The sequence below is a fragment of the Haemorhous mexicanus genome, chromosome 15 (assembly GCF_027477595.1).
Source record: "Haemorhous mexicanus isolate bHaeMex1 chromosome 15, bHaeMex1.pri, whole genome shotgun sequence".
Taxonomy (NCBI): Eukaryota; Metazoa; Chordata; class Aves; order Passeriformes; family Fringillidae; genus Haemorhous; species Haemorhous mexicanus.
The window spans coordinates 7,072,871-7,095,333 of record NC_082355.1 but is presented as its reverse complement, the minus strand read 5'-3'; the positions used below and the strand labels follow the sequence as shown (position 1 = coordinate 7,095,333).

The 22,463-nt window shown below is 45.0% G+C and overlaps 1 protein-coding gene across 3 annotated transcripts in view; it reads right to left on the bottom strand.

Annotated features, from left to right (window-relative positions):
• Positions 1-22,463, bottom strand: part of MGAT4B (alpha-1,3-mannosyl-glycoprotein 4-beta-N-acetylglucosaminyltransferase B) — a 50,793-nt gene that overhangs the window by 22,955 nt on the left and 5,375 nt on the right. Inside the window, exon 1 of one of the 3 annotated variants that reach the window (XM_059860084.1) lies at positions 1,825-1,873. The exons of the other annotated variants lie outside the window; for them this stretch is intronic. Coding sequence (XP_059716067.1) covers positions 1,825-1,858 — 34 coding nt within the window. The 5' untranslated portion in view covers positions 1,859-1,873. Of the gene's footprint in view, positions 1-1,824; positions 1,874-22,463 lie in introns of those variants that run through there. 3 annotated transcript variants of the gene reach the window in all.

The following is a 22,463-nucleotide window of genomic DNA, read 5'->3' as shown; positions in this document are numbered from 1 at the left end:
GCAGCGCAGCTCTGTGGGTGAATCACAGTGAAGGATACAAAGGGCTCCTGAATCCCCTGGGCTTCACCTGCCAAAAAAAAGCACTGGCAGGAGAGGAAATTCCCCGCAGGTAGAAAACACCATCAGCTTCTGACAAAGAAACCAGTCCTTCTGATTTGTCCAGGGGTTTTATCAACCCATTCAAGGGATTTATGAGATGAAGAAATCAAATGGCAATTCATTTTGCTGCCAAAAAAGCTAAGGAGGAAAGGGGAAGAGGGCAAATGCTGCCATTGATCTAAAGAGAAAAAAGATGGGATTAAACAGCGAATTTTCATCACAACAAAAGGTTAACTATCCGGAGGAAGCCTTAAGGATTGGTATTAAACTCACCAGCTAATAGATTTAGGGAGGATCTGGGGAAGGAGATGAATTTGTGAAGTAGCCAAATACAGAGTGGACATGGAGATAAGCTCATCAAAGCCAGAAAAGGAGCAAATCATCAGGAGAAGTCAACCAAATGGCAAAGTGACACCAAAACTGATACGTGCAATTTAACTGGGGGGGATCAAGGTATTTTTCACATGGTTCTTAATTAGCAATATTAACTAGGGAGGAAACCACAGCATCAGTGTCTGCAGCCCAATCTGCAGCAATCCAGGGAAAAAAGGGGGTATAGGGAGGGAGGCAAGCAAGATGTTAGTGTGGTTAGTGAACAGAATGGGGAATAATAGTATGAAGATTATAACATTATTAAAATGATGCTGCCTAATCCCACAATAGTTTTCACCTCATCTGAAAAAGAGTATTAATACAGACTTAAAAGGGGCTTTTGAGAGGGTGATAAGAATGATCAAAGGCCTGGGAAAAAATCCTGCTCTGTGAGGAAAGAAAAAATATATGACATAATTCATCTTAGGATGGGCATGGTAATGGGGCTTATGATGAAAAGCATAAATAATAGAGTGATATAATGAAAATATACCACAGGCTTCCACTCTCCCTGTTTCAAAACATAGCACTAAGTAACCATTTCATTCAAATATTAATTTGAAGCTGAAAAGGAAATGTGTTGCACAGACAAAGTGTATTATTTCTCTGAATTCACTGAGGAATTTAAACAATATCAAAGAGCTGGAAGGTGCTGAGCCCAAGGTCAGGTAAAACACTGTCCCACCAGTGGTCCCTGGTCTCAGCTGGGTTGGAAGCCCCCTTTTCTCCCCTTTTCCTTGAGAGAAAGATCATGCATTTCTATGTCTCTCCTCACAACCTAATTAGGAACACTGAAGCTTTTGTCTTCAAAGCAAAGCTAATTCATTAGCAATCTAATTATTTACCTGTGTAGCACCAATACAGCTTTCAATGCATTTTTCTCTCAAATGGAAAGTGAAGGCTTTGTACTTGGTGGGTTTTTTAATAGCCTTTATTTGACTGGGGAATAAAAACATGCTGAAAGTGAACAAAATAAAGCATTATAGAAATCATGAGTCATTAAACCTCGAAATAATTGCAGCTTGACAGGATTTTTAAGTGAGGACATTACACAGCCAAACCTGGGCTAGGGGTGGAAAGGGACAAAGGAAAAGGGGAACGGGAAAAGCTGGCAGCTTGTACATGTGGTCAATCCTACCAAGCAAACCAGTGTTTGGTTTAAAAGGAGATGCATCTGCCTGATGTACTTTCCTTACATGGCATGGCATGGAAAATGCTCCTGGATGCACCAAAGGGCAGCAGGAACAGCCTGGCAGAGGGTGTCATTCTCCTGCTGTGAACATGAACATGCAGGAACCTGCAGCAGCCTTGTCTGTGCATCCCTGGGGTCCAGGCACAGCTCTGGGCACTTACCATGCCATGGGCCATGCCACTTGTCCCTTGTCATGCTGAACTGTGAACAGCTCATCACAATGCAGGAAAAGCCCCAATTGAATTGTCTTCAGCTCTGGAGCTTAACAGAAGCAGAAAACCCTGAAAAAGAGCAAATGCCTCGCAGTCCAACAGGAAAGCCCTTTCTATTATAACCTAATTAAGTTAATAGTGAAACAGAGACCTTGTTCCACAAAAACCCATAGCCCCCACGCATCCTGCCCTGTGCTTAGTGCTAATGGCTCACAAGTCCATTCAAAAGGAATCCCTCCAAGAAGGGAAGTCAATCCTTGCAAAGGTCACATTGTTAATCATCACACCCCTTCTCTAGCAGCAGCTGTTGGTAATTGCCTGTGAAGGAGTTGAAATGAAACTCTAGTTAATCCTTCTCCCAACATTACTAAAATCAAACATCATCATTATCTCCCCCACAAATGACCCTGAGCCACCAGCACTTTGCAGCTGATGGACAAGCTCAGCCCATTTCAGGAGAGATGTGGCACTGACCAGTGGAAAAAGCAGCTCCACTTTGCGAATTGAAGGTGAGTTTATTGATCAGCAGCACTAAGTGCGGGTGCCTTGTATTTCCCCACCTCCTGTACAATCGACCAGTGCACTCATCATTCCACTAAAGTTACCACCAGACTCAGAGCAGCCGAGATCCTGGAACAGTGGGAATTTGTTTAATCAATAACATATGAAGCTTTTGGCAGGGCTGAGTGTATGAAAAAATTTTACAAGAGTGAAATAAAGTATTGCTCTGTTATAAATCAGAGAACACATATGGAAAAGTTAGAGTGATGTACTAAGAGGGATATCAAGGAAATCACAGAAGTTCTGGCTGGAGTCCCTGGCTCCGCTGATGTTAATAGCTGAGAACTTCAATGCAAGTCAGGTTCTTTTTCCAAAAGAGTAACTCATTTGCAATGTATGTGACTGTATTGGAGTGAAAGGATATTGAGAGCACTCCCCTCACTCCACTGTTTATGTAAATTGTACATCTTGTCTACCTGCAGATCCACAGCCACCACCAGATTCCAATTTCCCGACTGTACCAATGCCTGATCAGCTGCACGACCATGCTGTTGGGTAGAGCAGATTTTAAAATCACCACATACTGATCACAGGATGAGCTGATCTGATTTGCATTTTGTTTTAGTTGTCTTAAATAATTTGCAGAATGCTCAAAATAAAATGCATGCAGAACCTTTCAAAAATTACTCAGCATTAATATTTGAAATATTTATCCCCTGGGGTGCAGACTTGCAACATGAGCACTTAACGGGGTACATTTTCTTTTCTCCAGAGAAAAAACAAGACATTGACATAAAATAGCACACTTAGGCCAACTATAGCTGTCTGAAGGCTCTTGTTTTATTTTACATGCTAGGATAGTTCCTGGGAAGAAAAATGTATCTCTAAAAGAGTGGGAAGACCCACTTCTCCCTTTTGCCATTCACCAGCCAAGAAAACATGATAGAGGGTTATCAAATAATGTTGACACCCTCTCCCACAAAGCCAGACCAGCTGCTTTAGAATGCATAAAAATCCGCCCTCATTTCTTCCCCTTGCAGAAAACACATCACTGGAAGTACAAAGACAGAATCCCCCCAATAGCAGCCTGAAGTAAATTAACTTTTCACTATTTCAGAATGCAGGGACTAACCCAGAACCAGGCAGCCTTGGTTCCACAGCCCACAACAGCCCAGCTGCAGAGCTGCCTGCCACCCCGAGCCAGCAGCAGCAGCAGCATCATTCCAGCAGATCAGCTCTGCTGAGAGGCAACACAGATGTTGGCGATAGCACAGCACAAGGTGGGGGGTTGCAGGATGTTTCAAGGGTAGAAAATAAACAGCTGGAGGGGAGTAGGATGCTGACTACACGGGTGTCCTACTGCTCAGACCTTTGGTTGCTTATTAAATGATGCCTGAAAGCTCAACAAGACGCTGCTCTGAAATGTTACTAGCATCTCCCTCTCCCCTGTGCTGAGCTCCAGGCAAGGTGTCACAAGTGGCTTTCGGCGAGCCAGGAGTGTCAAAATGCACAGGGTGCTCCCTGAACCTCCTCAGAGGGCACCAAAACCCACTCGGCCCCACAGTCCCATGGCCTGATCCAGATGGAAAATTTAACATCCTTTCTGCAGGCTTAATTTTGGGTCAGATCATCCTGCTGACCAAGCCAGTGACACAAAGGAAGCACACGGGAACCAGGATGCCCTTTTGGACAACAGCCCGAAAAGAGAACAGTTTAAATGTCTGTGAAACCACATCCCTGGAGGTTTTGCTTTCTTGCAATGTCAGGTTTACCTAAAGGCTTAAAGGCAGTGCACTGAGTTACAGCCTGCTGCTCCAAAAATAAGTGTGATTCCGGGAGCCTGGACCACAGGACCATGGTATTTATGCTTAATTTCACAACTATTCTTAAAGTGCTGCTGAGTCCTGGCAGAAGATACTTCACACTCCCTGTGAGCAAAGGCACGCTGTTCACACCTCACATTCCCTTTGAACATGTCTATTGAAATGGATTTGGCTTTTTCAGTATTTCACACACCGTTACCTTCACTGGTGCCACCTATAAGGTAACCTAATTGCTATGGGCTGCCGCGGATCACTTTTCCAGACCTTCCACCCCGAGGGAAACTTTGTAACAGAAATTTGACGTGTTTAGGTGCAGCAAGAGAATGCAAGATGGGCTGCCAGAAGCTGTGCCCAGCAAACAGCGCTAAGAGCCCACAGGGAGAGTTTTCCATGGTTAAGCGGTTGCCTCTCACGAAGCCCAGAAAGCAGCGGTGCAGCCGCACATCCTCCCAGCAGCATGCCAGGGATGACATTGGATCAGGCTGCCGGCTCAGGGAGGTGTGAGGGGAAGACAAGAGAGGGCACAGAGGGCTGGAGAGGCCACGGCTGCCCAGCAAAGGCACAGGAGAGAGAGGGCTTTTGCACAAGAATCACCCCGAGCACAGCTGAGCAAAGCCACAGTTGGTCCTGAAGGAGTTAAAGTGCAGAGATCGCAGCAAACTACACCAGGAGAGACTGCAGGGGCTGACTCGCTGCAATCTGCCTGCCCCAGGGGTGCCACGAGGTCAAAACTCAGGGAAATTCCCACCACGGGGGAGTGAGGCTCAGCAGGCACAGGGAAAACAGCAGTGTGACTCACCCACACGAAACCTGCCCTGGTGGTACCTGCAGCACCACTACGGAGAGCAACATCAGAGCCCTTGTTCCCTCTCGACAAAGAGGTTTATTGGACTTCAGTGTCCAGGGAGGTAATTTCTGTACTGAGGTACTCTAGGTACCCCTGATGTACTCGAAAGGGTCTCTCAAGGGCCATGGAGGCCACTCAGCACCTCCTGGAACGCCTTTGTGGAATATCCATCAAGCAAATCACCCTGGGTGAGTCCCCAGTTAATAACCCGTTCTCACACCCAGCTTCCCAAAGCTTCCTGCACACGGATCAGCTTTGTTACCCAGGATCACCGCTGTGCATGGCTGAGAAAAATCTAATCCAATTTCTTCTTTAGGAATAGAACATCAAGCGCGGGCATTCAGTCAGATACAGCAGCAATGTGGAAGTGTGGCAGCACAGCTGTGTTATCATTGCCAGCAAACCTATGGCTGAGGGAGCAGTGGAGATGGGGGAGCTCCAGCGCTGGCATGGGCTGGGAGGAGTGGTTCAAGACACACAGCCTCTTTTGGGGAACTCATTATTTAGTTTTATGACCATGGAAAACCCCAAAATGTGTAAACTATAACATCACGATTTTGCATGTAGGTATTCATGACTACAAAGACAATCCTACAAGGTTCCCATGGCCATATCCAAAGCCTGGTGAGAGCAGGGGCATTCTGACAGCCTTATAAATCCATACACTGGAAGAAATATCATATTAGCCCTACACTGCTGCAGACTGGAGCAGTTCCAGCAGAGCCACCCAATGCTCTGCACTACCCCTCTGGCTTGGAGGGTTTTGCCAAGGTACATATCCTTGTGCACCACCCAGAAGTAGCTAAACCACTTAAAAAGCCACAGTGGGGTCAGGAAGCCACAGAGAGCTGCCTCAGCACTGCTGTGTCCTAGCAATGTCCTCTCTTGGGACCAAAACACATCCTTTGCCAAACCACCTCCAGTACCTCTGCAGTTCTGGCACTGCTCATTGGCAACCTGGCCAGTGCACACACTGCAGCCAATTCCCTGGGCATGTTTTACTGAGGAGACAAGCCCAGGAACTCCGTGTTTGTGTGTGTGTGTGTGTGTGTTTGTTTGATATCAGATTTCAGGGAAGTGATGTTTCTAAAACCCTTCCCCAGGACAGATTTGGAAGGTGTTGGACAAGCAGCCATCCAAGCACCCAGAAACAGGCAGGACGTGAGTGCTAAGCCAGCCCTGCACACCTGACAAATAAATTCTTTAAGGTTAGACAGCAGACTATAAAACGAAGCTATAAGCACATATCACTGCACATGAAGGAAAATGCACTCTGCTGTTAATGCCCATAACTTCCCTACTGGCAGTAATGGATGCCAGCAAAAGAAGAGACATCCAAGAGTGCCAAAACATGCACTATTTTTTTTTTTTTCTTAAGCTTGTCTTGGGCATGCTAGTTGAAGTACAGAATGGCTGAATTCTATTTTCTCCCTAACCCTCGAGCCAACATAAAATGCCCATGTTTTAATACTGTCATTAAGCATTAGGATAAATTACCAGGGTTATAATGAATTCTCAGAAAAAATACTTGAGTCTTCAGAGCTGTGTTCCAGTTATACACCAAGCTGCATTTCAGATTAAATAAAAAAAAACTCCTGTGATGGGTTGCAGATAAGAAGTCAGACTAAATAAGCTGGAGTTCCTTCCCACCTTTGAAATAAAAAACTCCATATGTATTATTTATGATCAGTGTACTATAGGGTCTGGCTGATCCTCTGGAGCTGAAAAGGAAAAGCTGGATGATCTTCCAAAGGAGAAGGGAGAGGAAGGATAAAAGCTACTTATGTTTCCCAGCCAGGGAAACAATTTATGGAGAGGAGCATTTGCTTCAACTTCTTCAGCAAGGAGACCGTGCACACTCATCTTGCTGCTCAAAGGACATCTTGTGCGTATGAGCAAATTTGTCCAAAGCGTTCTGGCTCGGGCCACGGCAGCGTGTTTAGAACTCTATTTCCAGATGTGCCTCTCTCCCCGTCAGTCCGGCTGCTGCCTCAAGCCAAGAGAGTTATATAAGCTGCAAAGCTTAATTGGATTATTTAGCCCAAATCTTTGGCCAAGAGGCAGCCGGGCTGGAGAGCTGGACAGGCAGCCTGGAGAGGAGCTGCACCCCCCTGGGCTTGGGGGGGAAAGAGAGGAGCAGAACCCAGCAGATAAACAGTTCATAAAGCAAGACTGGCCTCCCTGTCTCCCTCCAATTTCTCACACCTCCTTGTCCCTTTTACAGAGGGCAGTAGTTGGTATTTTATTACAGCCATGTTTTCCTACTATAACAACAATTAAAAAGGAATGCAAGAAGCATTTAGAAGACATGAGCATTGCCTCTCTGCACAAACAAGCATTTCCTGACTGTGCCGCTACACAACACGGAATAACTCATTTAGCAATTTTGTTTTCCCACAATAATATTTCTTCCCCAAACTTAGGCTGTTATGGTGGCTTATTTTCCATTTAAGGGCATAATCCTGCTCGTGGGATAACCCATCCCAGCAGATCTTTGCAGATGTAATTATTAGGGCAAAGTCCTAAAAAAGAAAGTGCTGTGACTATTCTTGGGAAGAAATCAGGAAAGAGAAGAGAGAGAAGCTGAAGAGTTTCCAAGTGCTGTAGCTACCAAAGTGTGCCAGAATGATTTTACTCCTTTTATTTTTAATAGAACTGGATAGTTAAGTCAGAAGTTAACACCAGGATATAAACTCACACTAAACTTTGAGCAGGTTGCCTGCTCCATTGCTTAAACAAAAAGTACATGCATGCTTGACAGCCACTCAAACCACTGTCATGAGGCCGTGGATGGACTTTGTATGGCTTTACTACAAATAATAATAAAAAAAGCACCCTGGCATCCTTCTCTGCCACTGCTGACAACATTCCCACTGCTCTCCACCAGGCAAAGTGCCACAGATGAATTCAACAGATTAAAACAACCAGAACAGTACAACAGGCAGGGATGTGCTCAGTCCTGCTGGAAAGAGCTCCACAAACACTGCAAATCACACACAGAGGGAGGATGCCTCTCACTGCTCCAGCTCTGGTCCCCAAAGCATCATGCACACAAGAACCTCAAAATCCAGAGCATCACTGCTGGCATCCACTCTGCAATTCCTGCTGAATATTCCTGTGAATGAGGAGCTGCAATTAACACGCAGCACAGAGTCACAGTAAACAGCAGCAGTGACCGAAAAGCTCTTTATAGAAGGGATCTCTGCTACAATACCATGATTACTAGTTATGGAAATATTTCAAAAAAAGGCAGACAAAGAGATTTCCACAGGGCACAGCGGGCCATCCAATTTGTGCTGTGCTTGGACTTTGTAAATCAAAATCCAAGAAACATTTACAGCACTCTAGCTGTTCCTTAAACTTTATTTTTCTTTGCTGTGCACATTTTGTGCCCTCAGTGAGCTGCAGCTAAAGCTCTGCGTGACTGATGGGAAGGAGAAAGTTGACTCAGGCTGACCGGGCAAAGCAGGCTTACCCCCCCTTCCCTGTTATCTGCATTAAGAGCTTCAACAAATTTGTGTAATACCCAGCATTATAGAAATGGATTTCCAACCAGAAGAGCAGCTGGTAGGATTAAACAAGTAGAAAAGCACATGCACATAAAAAATCAGGAGGTCTGCACACGAGCTAATGGAGCAAACAGAAAATCACTGGGCATACTCCCTGGGCTGGAGAACCACTTCCTTTACGACAGACAGTAACATCTCATTACAGGAGAAACAAATACAATAAAGATGAATATTCCATCTTCCCCAGCTACATTTTAAGTGTTAAGCCAATACAAATTCTCGGGTTATGTTTCACAAAAATAGCTACTCAAAAAAACCCTGCTGGCAGCGCAGCAGAGCAAATTTCATTTGAAAGATAAATCCTACATTTTTCGTAGGCAGATGTGAAAATATATCAGACTTTATCATAACAGCCCCTCCCAGGAGCTGAAGAAGCCACAGAGTAAATTTGCAACAAAAAATTTGCTTCCTTTCCCTCCTTGGCCCATATTGCTTAACTCAACTCAGACAAAATTACGAGCAAATCAAGTTACTGCATCTGGTAACAGAGGCCAGACACTCTCCGCACCACGGTGCCCTGCAAAGTCAGTATGGAACCAACCCTTGGGATCATCAATGAAACACTTGGAGGGTGGAACTGCAGGGCTGCTGTAATTACTGTCATCACAAAATGACCACTCGGCCCCACTCCTCCAGCGAGGCAAGACCATACCAAGCCTGGGGAACAAACGCTGCCTTGTCGGGGTGGCTGGGCACGAAAGCGCCTGGCACCGGCCAGCGGCTGCCAGGACAAGGCTGCTGGCAAGCTCAGGAACACTGCCAAATGCTGAGCTGGAGCAGGACACTGTAGCATCGCTATTTCTGGCTGATAAAAGGCAAAATCAAGCTACTCCCACAGTTTAGTGAAAACTCCTATAAAACTGGCATTAGAAATGATCTTAAAGCTGCTTTTCGGTGCAGGATTGTAACTCTGGCTCAACACCACCTTCCCCCCTGCTGCAGGAACACTGCACAGAAGGGTGATTATCCATCTCTTACCAGGATGGGGCAGGGAGCTAAGGAAGAAGCATCATTAATCAATTAAATCCCAGCTTGGTCTGAGCGAGCCAATCCCTGCAAAGAACATCCCACGGCTGCTCCCACAAAGCACATGAAATTCCCTATAGGAGGAGTTGAAAAGGGAGGGCAGAGAGGCATGCACCCTACCCAGGAGTGTGCTGGGTGCCTAATCATTAAAACCTGTGGTTCCATACAGGTCTGCATCTGCAGTTCTCACCTACCCCATGTGAGGGGATGGATTAGGGGAATGGGAGCTGGAATTACCCCAGGCAGTGGTAGCACCAGGGGTGTGAGTGTGACTTCCAGTCCTGTGCCTCTTGCAATCCCATGAAGACCTTTCTGGATTCAAAATACTTTAAATTATGACTAAATAGTTAATTATGACTAGCAATTTTAGCTTTAATGAAACTAAGAAGTAGACAATCATTTTTAATCAAATAACTAGCAAAAATAAACCAAAAAACCATATATTTAAAAGAAATCTGGTCTGCTTGGCAAAGCTTTCCTGCTACATAAACCAGGATCAGTGATGACCTGAAGTGCAACAGAGCTGTGCAAGGGGGGCAGCTCCTTAGATTTGTAGTTTTGGCCAAACTCTGACTACAAACTGGAAATTCTGCTGGCCTAAAATCCCCTGGATTCAAGCACTGGAAGCAAACCTGCACCAAGAGGCAGCTGTTTCTGTGGACCAGCTTGGAAGATGAGCTTAAGCTTTTGAGATTGCTTATTTTTCTTAAGGTCAGTTTACATATACTTATTCCTTCTATAATCTCCCCTTGCCTTGCATCTCAACTTTGAATTATTTATCATCAGGTATGACAATCATTTGCATACTTTATGAGGTGCAAACCAAATGATTAGCCATTCCATATTAGACTTTCCTAAACCATCTGTGCCAGGCTCTGAAGCAGCTTGGTTTTGGTTTTCTTTAATACTTGGGGGGGAAATAAAAGTTCAAGGGGAGAATACTGGATTAACTTTAAAACACAGAGTAAAATAGTCCATGTTTGTGGATAGCAAAGCTTTATTACTCTGCTAGAGCCATGCTCCTCCAGGAAGGTGCAGATGATCATCTTCATTGTAATTTAACCAGTGATACAAATTGCAAGCAGCATTATTTCAAAGACCTCTGTTTATTGATTAGAAAAAAAGTCCTTCTCCTCTTCCTGCTCCCTCCTTGAGTGGTGCTGATTGCACACAACAGAGAGCTATCACTTAAAGAGCCAATTAAGCCAACTTCTGAAAGGTAATTGAATAGCTGGAATTCTTAGTGCACTATTGTACTGCATTATCTTGATTGCAATGAAGGAAAAACAAAGCAGACAGAGCAACAAAAATTAGAGGATGAGGCTCTGGCCATAGGTAGGAATACTGAAATGGATAGGCCCATTAATGCTGCCTCCCTTCCCCCTCCCCAAGAATATTTTCTTTCTGTGATTACTTCTAACTCTTGCTAAAAGTGTGAGAAAGCACAGAAAACTTGGTCTTGTTTATTTTCTGCATTGGCAGGACTTTTTGAGGGGTGGGCTGAGCTGCTGACCAGGCACAGAGAATGTTGCTGGCTACAGCCACCCCAACACACCCCATCCCTGGGGGGAACCCAACATCTGGGCATCCTGTACTCAACCAAAAGCTTTAATCAAAAAAACTTCTTGTGGCTTGGGCTATGAAGGTAACACTTTCTGTACAGATTCACCCATGCCTGACAGAACCATGAAGAGATCTCTTCTCTGCCCTCCTGGCTACCTTCAAAATACCCAGAGGACTTTAGATCATCTCTGGGGTTTCCATACCATGGCCTAACTGGGCTAAAGTGAGACTAAGATTTTGAAAGCTGGTGGGAAGAAGGACATTGTTTCAGTCTCTTAGAAAAAACAAGCTTAAAAAATAATTGTAAGCCTGCCAGCACTCAGAATTTATATAAAATAACTCATTTAAATGCAGTAAAAAAATGCGTCACAATCTGAGAGAAGAATCCTCAGAACTTGAAGGCACTGTCTGTACACGGTCAAAATTCACCATCAATTTTTGAGCAATTACTCAAAGTACTCACAGCACTTGGGTTATAAAGCATTTACACAGACACAGAAAATAAAAGCTTTTTCCAAAGTAGGAAAAGAGGCGCCACAAAACATAAAAATCTCCTTCATTCTTCTGCGCCGACAGCAGCCTGTGGTGCGACCTTCCACCCCTGTCCCCCGGCCCTGGGTTTCCAAGGCAGCACAATCAATCCACCCAAGCTCTGAGCACACTAATGCTGCTCTCCTCGAGTACTTTGGCACCAGCTGCCTCCCCACATGTGTATTTTGTCTGGCACTGGAGCCTTGCTGGAGAACATAGGGCTGAGCAGGGTGAGATGCTGCAGAGAGGATGCTCTGCCCTCCTGGCACACCCTGAGGCTCCTGCCCTGAGTCCCAGAGTTCACAGCCCAGAACAAGGGTAGATCTGGAAAAACCCAGTAAATGCCATTCCTCCAGTAGCAAGAGAAATACAAACCCATCCTTCTGTAGACATGGCTTTTGTGTTCAAGGGGCTGCAGGAAGGCTGCTCAGAGGGAGGTTCCAAAGGGATTTATGCACCCGGCAGGTTGGGAACCTCTCCTGTGCCTTGACTGCCCACCTGTGAAATGGGCTGAATGACACCCAGCCAGCCTTGTGGAGGGCTTTGCTTTTCATCAATCCACTTCCCTGTCCAGGAGTCAGGTGATTCCTACTCCCACCTACTCCACCCTCACCCTACTGCTTGGGGCCTCAGGAGCCCTGACTCTGAACAGAGACATCCATTCATCCACTGGGAATCTGGCAGGACCATGTAAGCAACCTCTGAAACACGTGGTGCCAACCTCGGGCACTGTGCACCACAAGTATGACTGGCACACCTGCCCAAATTTCTGCCTCATTCATTTTTGTCAGTCTCTCCTCAGCTTATTTGCAATTATCTCTGAAATTCCCACTGAATGACAGGACACAATTTAAGGAACTTGAGCTATTTTTTCAAACTTGAATGGTCTCTACGCAAAGGAAGCCATGCACTCAAACACACCCTGAGAGTCTCAGTCCTCAGACATGCTGTGAAGTGGGAGCTTTAGTTTTTCTTCATCAGCAGACTGAAAGCCCATCAAATACAGCAGGGTACCAGCCTCTCCCTGGCCATTCTCTAGTTGAGACTTGTTCTAGCTTTTCAAAAGCTCCTTTCAGTTATACAATCAAAAAATTCCTTAAGGACTATATCTAGAACAGCTCTAAAAATTGTATTTACCCTGAGAGCTCACATCATCTTATAGGATGGAGGAGCCAAGAGAACAGAACAGACATTTCATGGAGCAGCCATTGCACATAAATATTGCCCCTGACACACATGTACTGCGAATACAATTGTATCCTCTCATCAATTACATTCCAGAAGCTACATTTGTAGAAGTCAAATAAATAAATGCAAGTTTGAAATAAAAAATTATTTAAATTTCTAGCAAGCCACTTCACCTTCTAACCATTCTTTCCTGCGACATGTTGTGCTGGTTCCTATTCTAATAACACATCCATGTACCTGCATAGGTACAAAGGATGTGTACAAATCACATCTTGCAAAACAACTGCTGGCAAAGAGCAGGATTTGAGTATTCATTACTCACTGCTCAACAGTTACATACATTTTAATTCTGACCTCAAAACATAATTTGGACCACGGCAGATGTTTCCTACAGCACAGGCTGCCTTTGGATGAGATTTAATTCAGTTTCAACATGGAAGCAATGAAGAAAGGGATTTAAACATTTTCTGCTCATTCTCCAAGCTTAATGCCGCAAAGGTAAAAATGAGGGAGGACTAAATTGAATGGCTGAATTTGCTCTCTCAGCCTCAGCTCTGGATCCAGACCAGCCAGGTGAGGCTGCACCTCCCTGTCACATCTGTGACATGAGCCTGTGTCAAAAAGAAATTAAATTATTTTAATGAGGTTCTGCTGAATGCACACTGGTGGAACCAAGAGAAGAATAACCTCTAGTTTTAAGCTGCTTCATTTTCATCAGAAGGGGACATACTCCTCTGCAAACTCTTCCTCCTCTCCCCTTGTTACCCTAACAGCTCATTCCTGCTATTCGACATCAATAAGTAGATCATTACTTCACCAGCAGCACTTAAAATCTTCTGTAAGGTAAGATCCAATTGCAATTTTACATCCACATAGTTGCCCACACTGAAGAGCCCTGAAATGCTCTTAACGAGTTGTGTGCACAGGGATCGGCTCTTCACACATCAGCGGAACAGGCTTGGGGAGCGACAGCTGCTTCCATAGTGCACAGCCAGTGGAGCAGTTTAAGGGGAAGAGAAATGGTATAAATAATTGAAATCACAGCAAGAAATGTAGGCAGAGCAGAGGGAAGGAGGGCAGCTCCAAAGGAGCTGGCAGCAGGAGATGAGATAAGGACTTCTCCTGGAAGCCAAACTAAACACGAGTGCATGCCCAAAATCCACGCTCCTTGCTAGTGCTCTACACCACACACCAGCAGACTAAAGAATTTCTTGACCTTTTCTGCACTGGCTGGCAGTGATCTGAATTCTACCTACCTACAAGCTCTCCTGTCAACATCTTTCCTTTCCTCCTCTCCATGAAATCCTGAAGTCTGATGCAAATGATCCCCATGTACATCCCAGCACTGCAGTGACCTTGGTAACCAAACAATGCTGATGAGTCAATGTGGATTTCAAATTCTGCCACTGACAAACACCTCACCCACAGGGACCCACTCCTGGACCAGCCTGTCATGGTGAAGCTCTGAGGGGGTTCCCAGAGCAACCAGGACATTCAGGGCACACTGGAGAGGACCCTGGTCTCAGGTGGGGCCTCTGAGCACCCTCAGGTCACCATCAGGGGTACCTGCAGAAATGGCCACCTTTGGTTTGCAGGCTTGCAGAACAACTAACCAGCACTCTGGAACAACAGAAAAGTGCTAAAAGTTTCAATCCCAGGAGGAAAACACCTCCTTTGATGACCACAGCTGCTACAAAGGGCTAAAGGCTGTCATTTTGCCTGACCTTTAAGTATTACAGCAGTATTCCTTGACCTGCATTTTAGAAGTTATGAACAGACAGCACAACCCAGGCTAAGCGATCTGCCACTGTCTTGACAGATTTCCAAAGAGACATGAAATATCCGCCTTTCTGTGTGTGTGCATCGTGCAAGTCACTTGAGAGCTGTGCAGACATCAGGAAAAACCCACAGTTTCTCTCTGGGTAGAGCTCACCCAAGCAGGAGATGGCAGGAGATCATTTATAATGCTCTGTGGAGGTAACACTTGGCATAACAGCCCCAGGAACAGCTCCATCACAACACTGGGTTGAAGAAAGGACACTTCAATTAGCAACTCAGCTAACCAGACACCTTTAACGGAGCAAGTAATGAGATTTCTTAATGAGTGGTTCATCTGAAGGGTGTGCAGTGATAGCAAGACCCAGGTGAAAATGTTCATCAAGATCTCTGTGCAAGTCATGGCTGTGTAGGATGGATATCTTATTTTAAACAGCAATCAATTGATTTTAAGGAATCAGCTGTTGGACTTTACCAGACTCCTCTTGCAGAATGTCAGTATTTTTAGACAAAAGCCTCCATCAGGCATCACTGTTAAGTTCAGCCCTGTTTCTAGAGCCAGAGGGCACACAACTGTGATCAGAAGGTGAAGAAACCTTGATACTGACTCTTCTGTGTGAGCATTTAAATTTAAGAGCTGCTGTTCAAGAAGCATGTCACCAAAACAAAAAATGACCACAATTTTTAAACCTGATTTGTTTCCTGAAGAGCCTTCCAGAGGCTGCAAGGATCCCACATATCCTTTTCTCTACACACAGTCCTGCTTGGCAAGTGCCTTATCAGGGTGTGCCCAGCTGCACATCACACCCTTGTGCAGCCTACCTGTCCCAAATCCAAGCCTGGTATGGAAAGGCTGAGCTTCATGTGCCTGTAAGGATATCCTCCAGATGGGACAGGCAAATGACAGCTCACAGTGGTTTGAACAGCAGTTCTGGTGTCAAGAGCAACTTACAGTTCACAGCAAAAAGAGACACACAAACCCCTTGGATTTCAGCACAAAACTGGCCCTTGTAACCTCTCTCTGCCACATGAGGGAGATTGGAAAACCAATATCACCTTGGAGAGGACAGAATTTCTTCTTTGACTTCTCACTAAGAACAAGGAAGCCCTTCTGTACTTCTAAAGACAACTGAGCCTTAATGAGGCTGCCATGCCAGCAGGTAAATATGGGAACCTTGTGGTTTCAGAGGGTCTGCTACTGATGCATTTGGGCTCTCTCCAAATGAATGATGGGACTCTTTCCCTGACAAAAGAGCCACGAACAGCATCTGTCCTCTGGAGTGCAAAGGAATGGTGCCAACTGCCAATCCCCCTCTTCCAGCTGGAGGACAGCTCATGGGCAGCCGTCTTCAGCTGAGAGTCTCCAGATTGCTCCCATTGTGGGACACACAGCCTGGCTCACCAAGAGCTGCAGCCAGCTCAGACATGCCTCAGTTCATTGGGGAACACTTGATGTGAGGATGGAGAGAAATGGCTCTCTGACAGCTGGAAAATGAACTTTCATAAGCTGCTGGGGGATAATGAAGAATCAGCCACTTCCTAGAGGTGCTTTTCTGTCACCATAGCCTTTGTGTCACCCTTTCCTCTGACCACAGGGTCTCAGAGAACAGTGTCTGTAACGCAGAGCTTTGAATGCTGTTAACTGAGCCAACCCCATCTAAATGCCATGGTCTCAGTCACAACAAAACTGTTTCTTTCTCTTTCTGCCATCCTCCATTCCACTCATGAGGTGTCCATTAGATTCAAACACAAAGAGCCTACCACAAGAGCCTCATTAGCTGACTGTAAAGCTGGATTTGTTTTGCAGCACAGCGCTGTCCCCCACACTACAAGGCAGAGTTCTTGGGTGGGGGAAAAATGGATCAATTAAAAAAATATCTTGCACACCTAAATTTTACATGCATCTCTTCTGTCAGACTTAAACCAACAGCATTACCATCTGTAAAACAGGGAAATAACCCCAGGAAGTCTCTCAAAACAGCAGACCAAATGAAAGGAGAAAAAGATGAAGGGGGTTTCAAATCTGCCCTGGAGAGAATGTGTGTCACAGCTTTAACCAGCTGCAGGGAGGGGGAAAAAAGGAAACAGGGCAGCAGAGACCAGAAATCAGATTTATTATGACCAACCAGGTAGATAAAAGACAGATGATCACCAAGAGAGGATGGCTGTGTTGGAATCAACCAGGTTCTGAAAATGTCTAGTCAGCTTTAGCATTTGATACACATGGAATCGGTGTCCATACGAGAGTATTCTCCTGAAAGGATGGGATTTAATGCAGTCAAGATAATTATCTAGATCCTTCTCTATCCCATTAGTGGTTTTCATTCGCATCCTGGAACACCATAAGCGGATTGCTCAAGAATTATTTGCCATCCGCTGTTTCAAACCCGATTGGAATTATCTTTATACCTCAGTATGAAGAAAAGAGATTACATCCCTGCCAGGGCTTGCTGGGATGCCCTCTTTTCTGAGGCTCTCCTTATCATTCTTGTTCTAAGGTGATGAAAAGAATCAGAAAATAATTGTCATGGACATGATTTTGCTCTCTCCTCTTCCTTCCCCACATATGTGTTTGGGAGGAGGAGGAGGAGATGTTCTTCCCGTTGCATCCCCTGCAGGAGATGCATCACTGCACCTGCAGAGATGAAGCTCAGCAAGACTTACTCATCAAATTACCCAGGACAGGATCCAAAAATGCTCCCAGCTTCCTTTTGCAGCACGATCCAATAAAAGAACAAGGATGAAACTGTTAAAACCAATTAAACCTATCACTTGATGCATGAGCAGGAAGTGGGATTCAGTGCACTAGAGATCCCCGGGGCGCATGCCAAACGTCGCCTCTCGTGCTCTCCAGCAATCTATGTCACTGTGCAAGCTCTGCTGGAGATCAGGCCAACATCACTCAAACAGCCAACACAACCCCTTGCTTCAAGGCCTAAAATAATAAGAAGACAAAATTCCCCTCCCAGCCACTCAAACTGCCTGCCAGGTTCTGTATTAATGGAAGAATTACATCTCCATCCAGGTATGGCAAGGACACAGCTCGTCTCCTCATGGGCAGCCGTGACTCTGACCAGCAGGGACGAAAGATGCTGGATACCACAAACACCATCCCTTCTCCTTAAGGAATGTGAATGGGGTAGGTATTCAGACCTGACATGAATAGGAATGCATATATTTTTTAAAGAATCGTGCTTTATGGCTGTGTAATGAGATCTGTAGGAGAGGTATCTCTATAAACAAGTTATTAAAAGGGGGAGGAGGGACACAATAATAGCAGGTGCCAATTACTCAGCTCCCAGCAGAGACTTTTCAATTTCTCACCTTCCCCCAAAGCAAGATGTGCCTCTGTATGGCACCACATTCACTTGCAAGTGTGAGACCCTTTGGAGTGTGGTTTCTCTCGCCCCCAGCAGAGCTCCACTGCCAGCAGAGTGGGGCCATCCCTCGCCCCACCAGCCCCGCACCAGAGCTGGGACCAACACACCACAAAATTAATTTGGAAACTGAATAGAGCCATATTTTTATTTGACTTCAGAATCTGGCCACTCCTCCCATCAAGAGGAACAGCGAATTCATGAGCTGACTGCAACTGCCAGGTTTGCATCTCTGCAAGTATCTGTTTAGTTTTGGGTACAAAACACCAGTAATGATTTTGTTATTTTAAGATGGCAGCATTGCTTCAGACAGTAAATGTCCACCCTGGAGCTGTCAGAGGGACCCCATCCTTTAAAACAAACACACCAAAGTAATGATTCATATTACAAAAGTAATTCAAGCCTCTAAAATAATTGTTTTTAAGATCAGCAAATAATTACTAAGGCCTTCAGCAATCAATACCCAAGATAAATAGAAGATTAAATTGCAAAAGAAACAGAAGAAAGTACTTAATATTTGCCAAACACATGCCAAATACACTTTTTAATGGTAACCAAATACTTACAGTAAATAGATATTTTAGCTCACTGGAGAGACACTTTCAGAAACTAATAAATTAAGCCAATAAAACAGAGAGACAGGGTGGAACCAGACATTAACGAAACACAAACTGATCTATACAGAGCCAACCCACAATCCATGTCCTAATTATGCTCATCCACCACTCTGAGTACTTACCTCCCCCACCCAGGTCAGCTCCTTAGCTCGGGGAAAATACATGTTTAATGTGGATTCACTGGCACAACAAAGTGGAGAATTTCAGCCATCAAATGACAAATATTGCGCTCAGCCAGAATTTGCATTTCCAGTTTTTTCCTAAATACTTCTCGCTCCTCAAAGTTAGCAAATTAATCTCTTTTTAAACACAATTTTCACTTTTCCTTCAATTTAGGTGAAGCTCTGTATGTGAAGTGCAGGATGAGCTCCTGCTGCCCATCAGCACCAGCCACCCCACGTGTGACACCTGTGGAAACATCCCCACGGCATATCCTCACTCTGGGGTCAGGATGGTTTGTCCTGGGGGCTGTGCCTGGCCTCACCACCACTCCAGGGACCCAGATGGACTCAGAACAGCCCCTGAAACTCGGTACAAGGACCAGCACCATCTTCTTCCCAGGCAGCCTAAACCAGCTTCTACACAAAATCATTGTTCGGCATTAACGAAGCCACACTGTCAGGGAAGTACCTGGCAAAGCTCTTCAAAAAGTGGGTGACTTGAACTGGTCAAGATTAAGAGAGGGAAGACATGGGAAGATCTCCATCCTGGTCATTTTCTACAATATCAAAGGACAAAGAAAGGGAGGAAACTGAGGGAAATAGAAGGCAAAGAGAAATGATATCAAAGCCAGCTCCAGAGAGCACAATGAGAGATGGCACGAAAAAGGAATAGTTTAAACATGAAAGGCAAGATCAAATAGAAGTAAAAGATCACAGTCTGGGCACAGAGCAGAGGGAGGGGAAACCACCCCAACACTTCTGCCAGCATTGACTGAATAATTCATCTGACAGGTACTTGTCTGTGGTTGAGTCTGAGAGAGCTCAACCACCACCAGACCCATCCATTCACCCAGCAAAGGACACAGACAAACACTGCCGTTGTTTGTCATGTGGGGGACACATTCTGGGGACACTGTGCAGCAGCTCTGCTCTCCTGACTATCTGTCTTTTGAGGAAGAATAAAGAAATTTAGCTTTCCCTCAAAAATCTTCTCCAGCTTCTGTATGAAGTTCTTGGTACTAGCAGGGCTGGCCTCACTACTACACTTGACTAAACCACTACATGTTGTCACTATACAAAATATATATACAGAGATCTTCAAGGAGCTAATTTCTCAGGACTGGAAGTGTTTCTTTGATTATTTACAAGAGCTTTTAAAGGCTCCACACCTTTTGGTACCACAGGCCTCCTCCCTAAGCCATGATATTCCTCAGAACACCGACAATACACAGAGGATATGCTGCCACGTAAGTGCAAGCAGTGAGTGACAAAAAAGGATCTCCAGGTTGAACCTACCAGAAAGCTCTTGCCATTGCAGGGAGAGAAGAAAAACCTAAGTGCTTTAAGGCAGACTTGAAAATGTGATCAGGATGGTCTAAAAACTCCTTGATGAACCAGAGAGCAGCACTGGCATAAGCCAACACCTTGCTCTTCCCATAGTTCAGCATCCATCCCACTACCAACAACTCCTAAACCACCAGAGTGACAATTATAGCCACAAGTAAATGGACACTGCAAAGCAACAAAACTCATCATGAACATAAAAGACAGGTGGAGATTAATTTTTGCCCAGGAGCTTCTTTAAAGCCTAATGATTTACATTTTAACACTACTGCTGTCCACTTTAATATAAGCAGAAATTAAAATATCTTGCATCAAAGACAATTTTGTGTGCACGTCTAGTCATTTCAAAATACAGATTAACCTTTAGGTAAGCATTTATCCTGTATGTAACACAGGAGGGATAGAATATTTAGACACTGGCAAAGCAGGGGCAGGCAGGAGAGAAGACAGAGTTACAGAGCTGTCTCTGTGCACCAGAGATGCATCCATGCTAATGCACTGATCCTGGAGACTCAAATGTGACTTGACACAGGGACAAAAACAGAAGGAGAACTGGCCAGTGACACAATTAATGCAGAAAGAGATTATTTAATACAGGAATCTGCCACTCCCAGACTTTCCTGCTTTGAAAGGGAAGCCTGACATAAGCTCGAAAATAAACCCAAGAAGGGCACTGCTGAATAAAAAGCCCCCTATGCTGCAATTCAAATGGAAAAGGCAGAAAATTTTTTTTCCCTCCATCAAAGACAACAATCCTCTGCCTGTATCAGGAAGCTGCTAAGCAGATACTTGATCAGCCCTCCCTGAAAAGCCTCTCCTCCTAACAATGCTAACCTGCCCGCCTCCACTGAAGCTCTTTGATAATTTTAATACTTTCCACAATCCTTTAATTTGCCCAGTGAGTTCTGCCACCACAGCAGCCCTCTTCAGCCACCCAATCTCCCAACCTCTTGATCTCTGTCTCATGAAAAAGAAAACTTGAACATTAGAATTGGCACAATAATGATATGGAAAATCTTCACCTAGAACATTAAACATCATCTCCAAGTATTTTTAGGCAGGTGGCTCAGCCTCGAGGGCTTCCTTCAAAGTCGTGGTGGCTGTGGATGCCTGTGCTGAGCCAGGCACACCACTAGGGATATTTGTGTTTCTTCATACCACAAACAGAAAAATTGGTCCTTTGGTGACTGGTTTGAGTTTTGTGAACAGGGAGAACCGTGGATAATCCAAGCCTACCTGCAGCAGCCTTGTTAAAGCAATTTCTCCAGCACTTAGTGTCTTCAAGGCTTTCTGGAGATGAGTGGCAGCTTCACGTAAACTAGCCAGCTACAGATGTGTTTTACATTAAACACTAAGTGAATAATCAATGAACATTCAGGATATAAGTACAAATCAATGATTTGTTTTAGATGAATCAAATGGAATCACAAATGAGTTTTGTTCTGCAACAGAAGTAAACTAGGAGAAGTACTTGATGTAATTGGGGGTGTGTGTGTTAACCTCCTCTGACTCCTCCTCTCCTGTGCACTGACACAGACCCTGTTGTCACAGAAGTGTGGCAGTGTCCTCCAAACCCCTGTGACAAGAGATGCCACTGTCCCCAGAGAGCAGATGGAAACTGAGGCATGAAACCAGGCAGTCCATTGTTCCAAGACTGGGAGGGACACAGCACAGCAAGGACATGAATCCAAGTCTGTGCAGGAGAACACAGGTTAGGAGAGAGCCCTTTTAACTTCAACTCCATCACACAACCACAGCTCTTAGTGTGGGAGCAGCAATGGCACACAGCAATACAGGCCAAGAGCTCCGTTTAAAGGCCTTTGAAAAGCTGCAAAAAAAATCAAAACATATACAGTTGACCCCAGACAGTGAACAACTTATTTTAATAAATGCATTTCAACAGATTGCACAGTGCCCCTTGCTCTTGGGATGAATTTGTTTAATTCACAGGTGAGGTAATTTTACTAATGCCACTGCATTCCAGCCACCAATTTCACACAATGTCTGCCACGTAAAGTCTCTCAGAAATGCTCCTGCACCCCTTTTTATTCACCATGCATTTTAATGACAGATTTCCAAGCTCCATGGTTCCCTAGCCAGGTCCTTGCCTGCACCTCCTCAGCCCTCAAAAGCATTGCTGGGTCTCCTGCTGGTGTCTCTCCTACTGGGAAATGTTTGCAAGGGTTGCTGTGAAGTGATCCCAGCTCAAACCAGGGCTTTCACTCGTATCCATTTCGCTGCAGGCAGTGCCCAAGACCTCAAAGA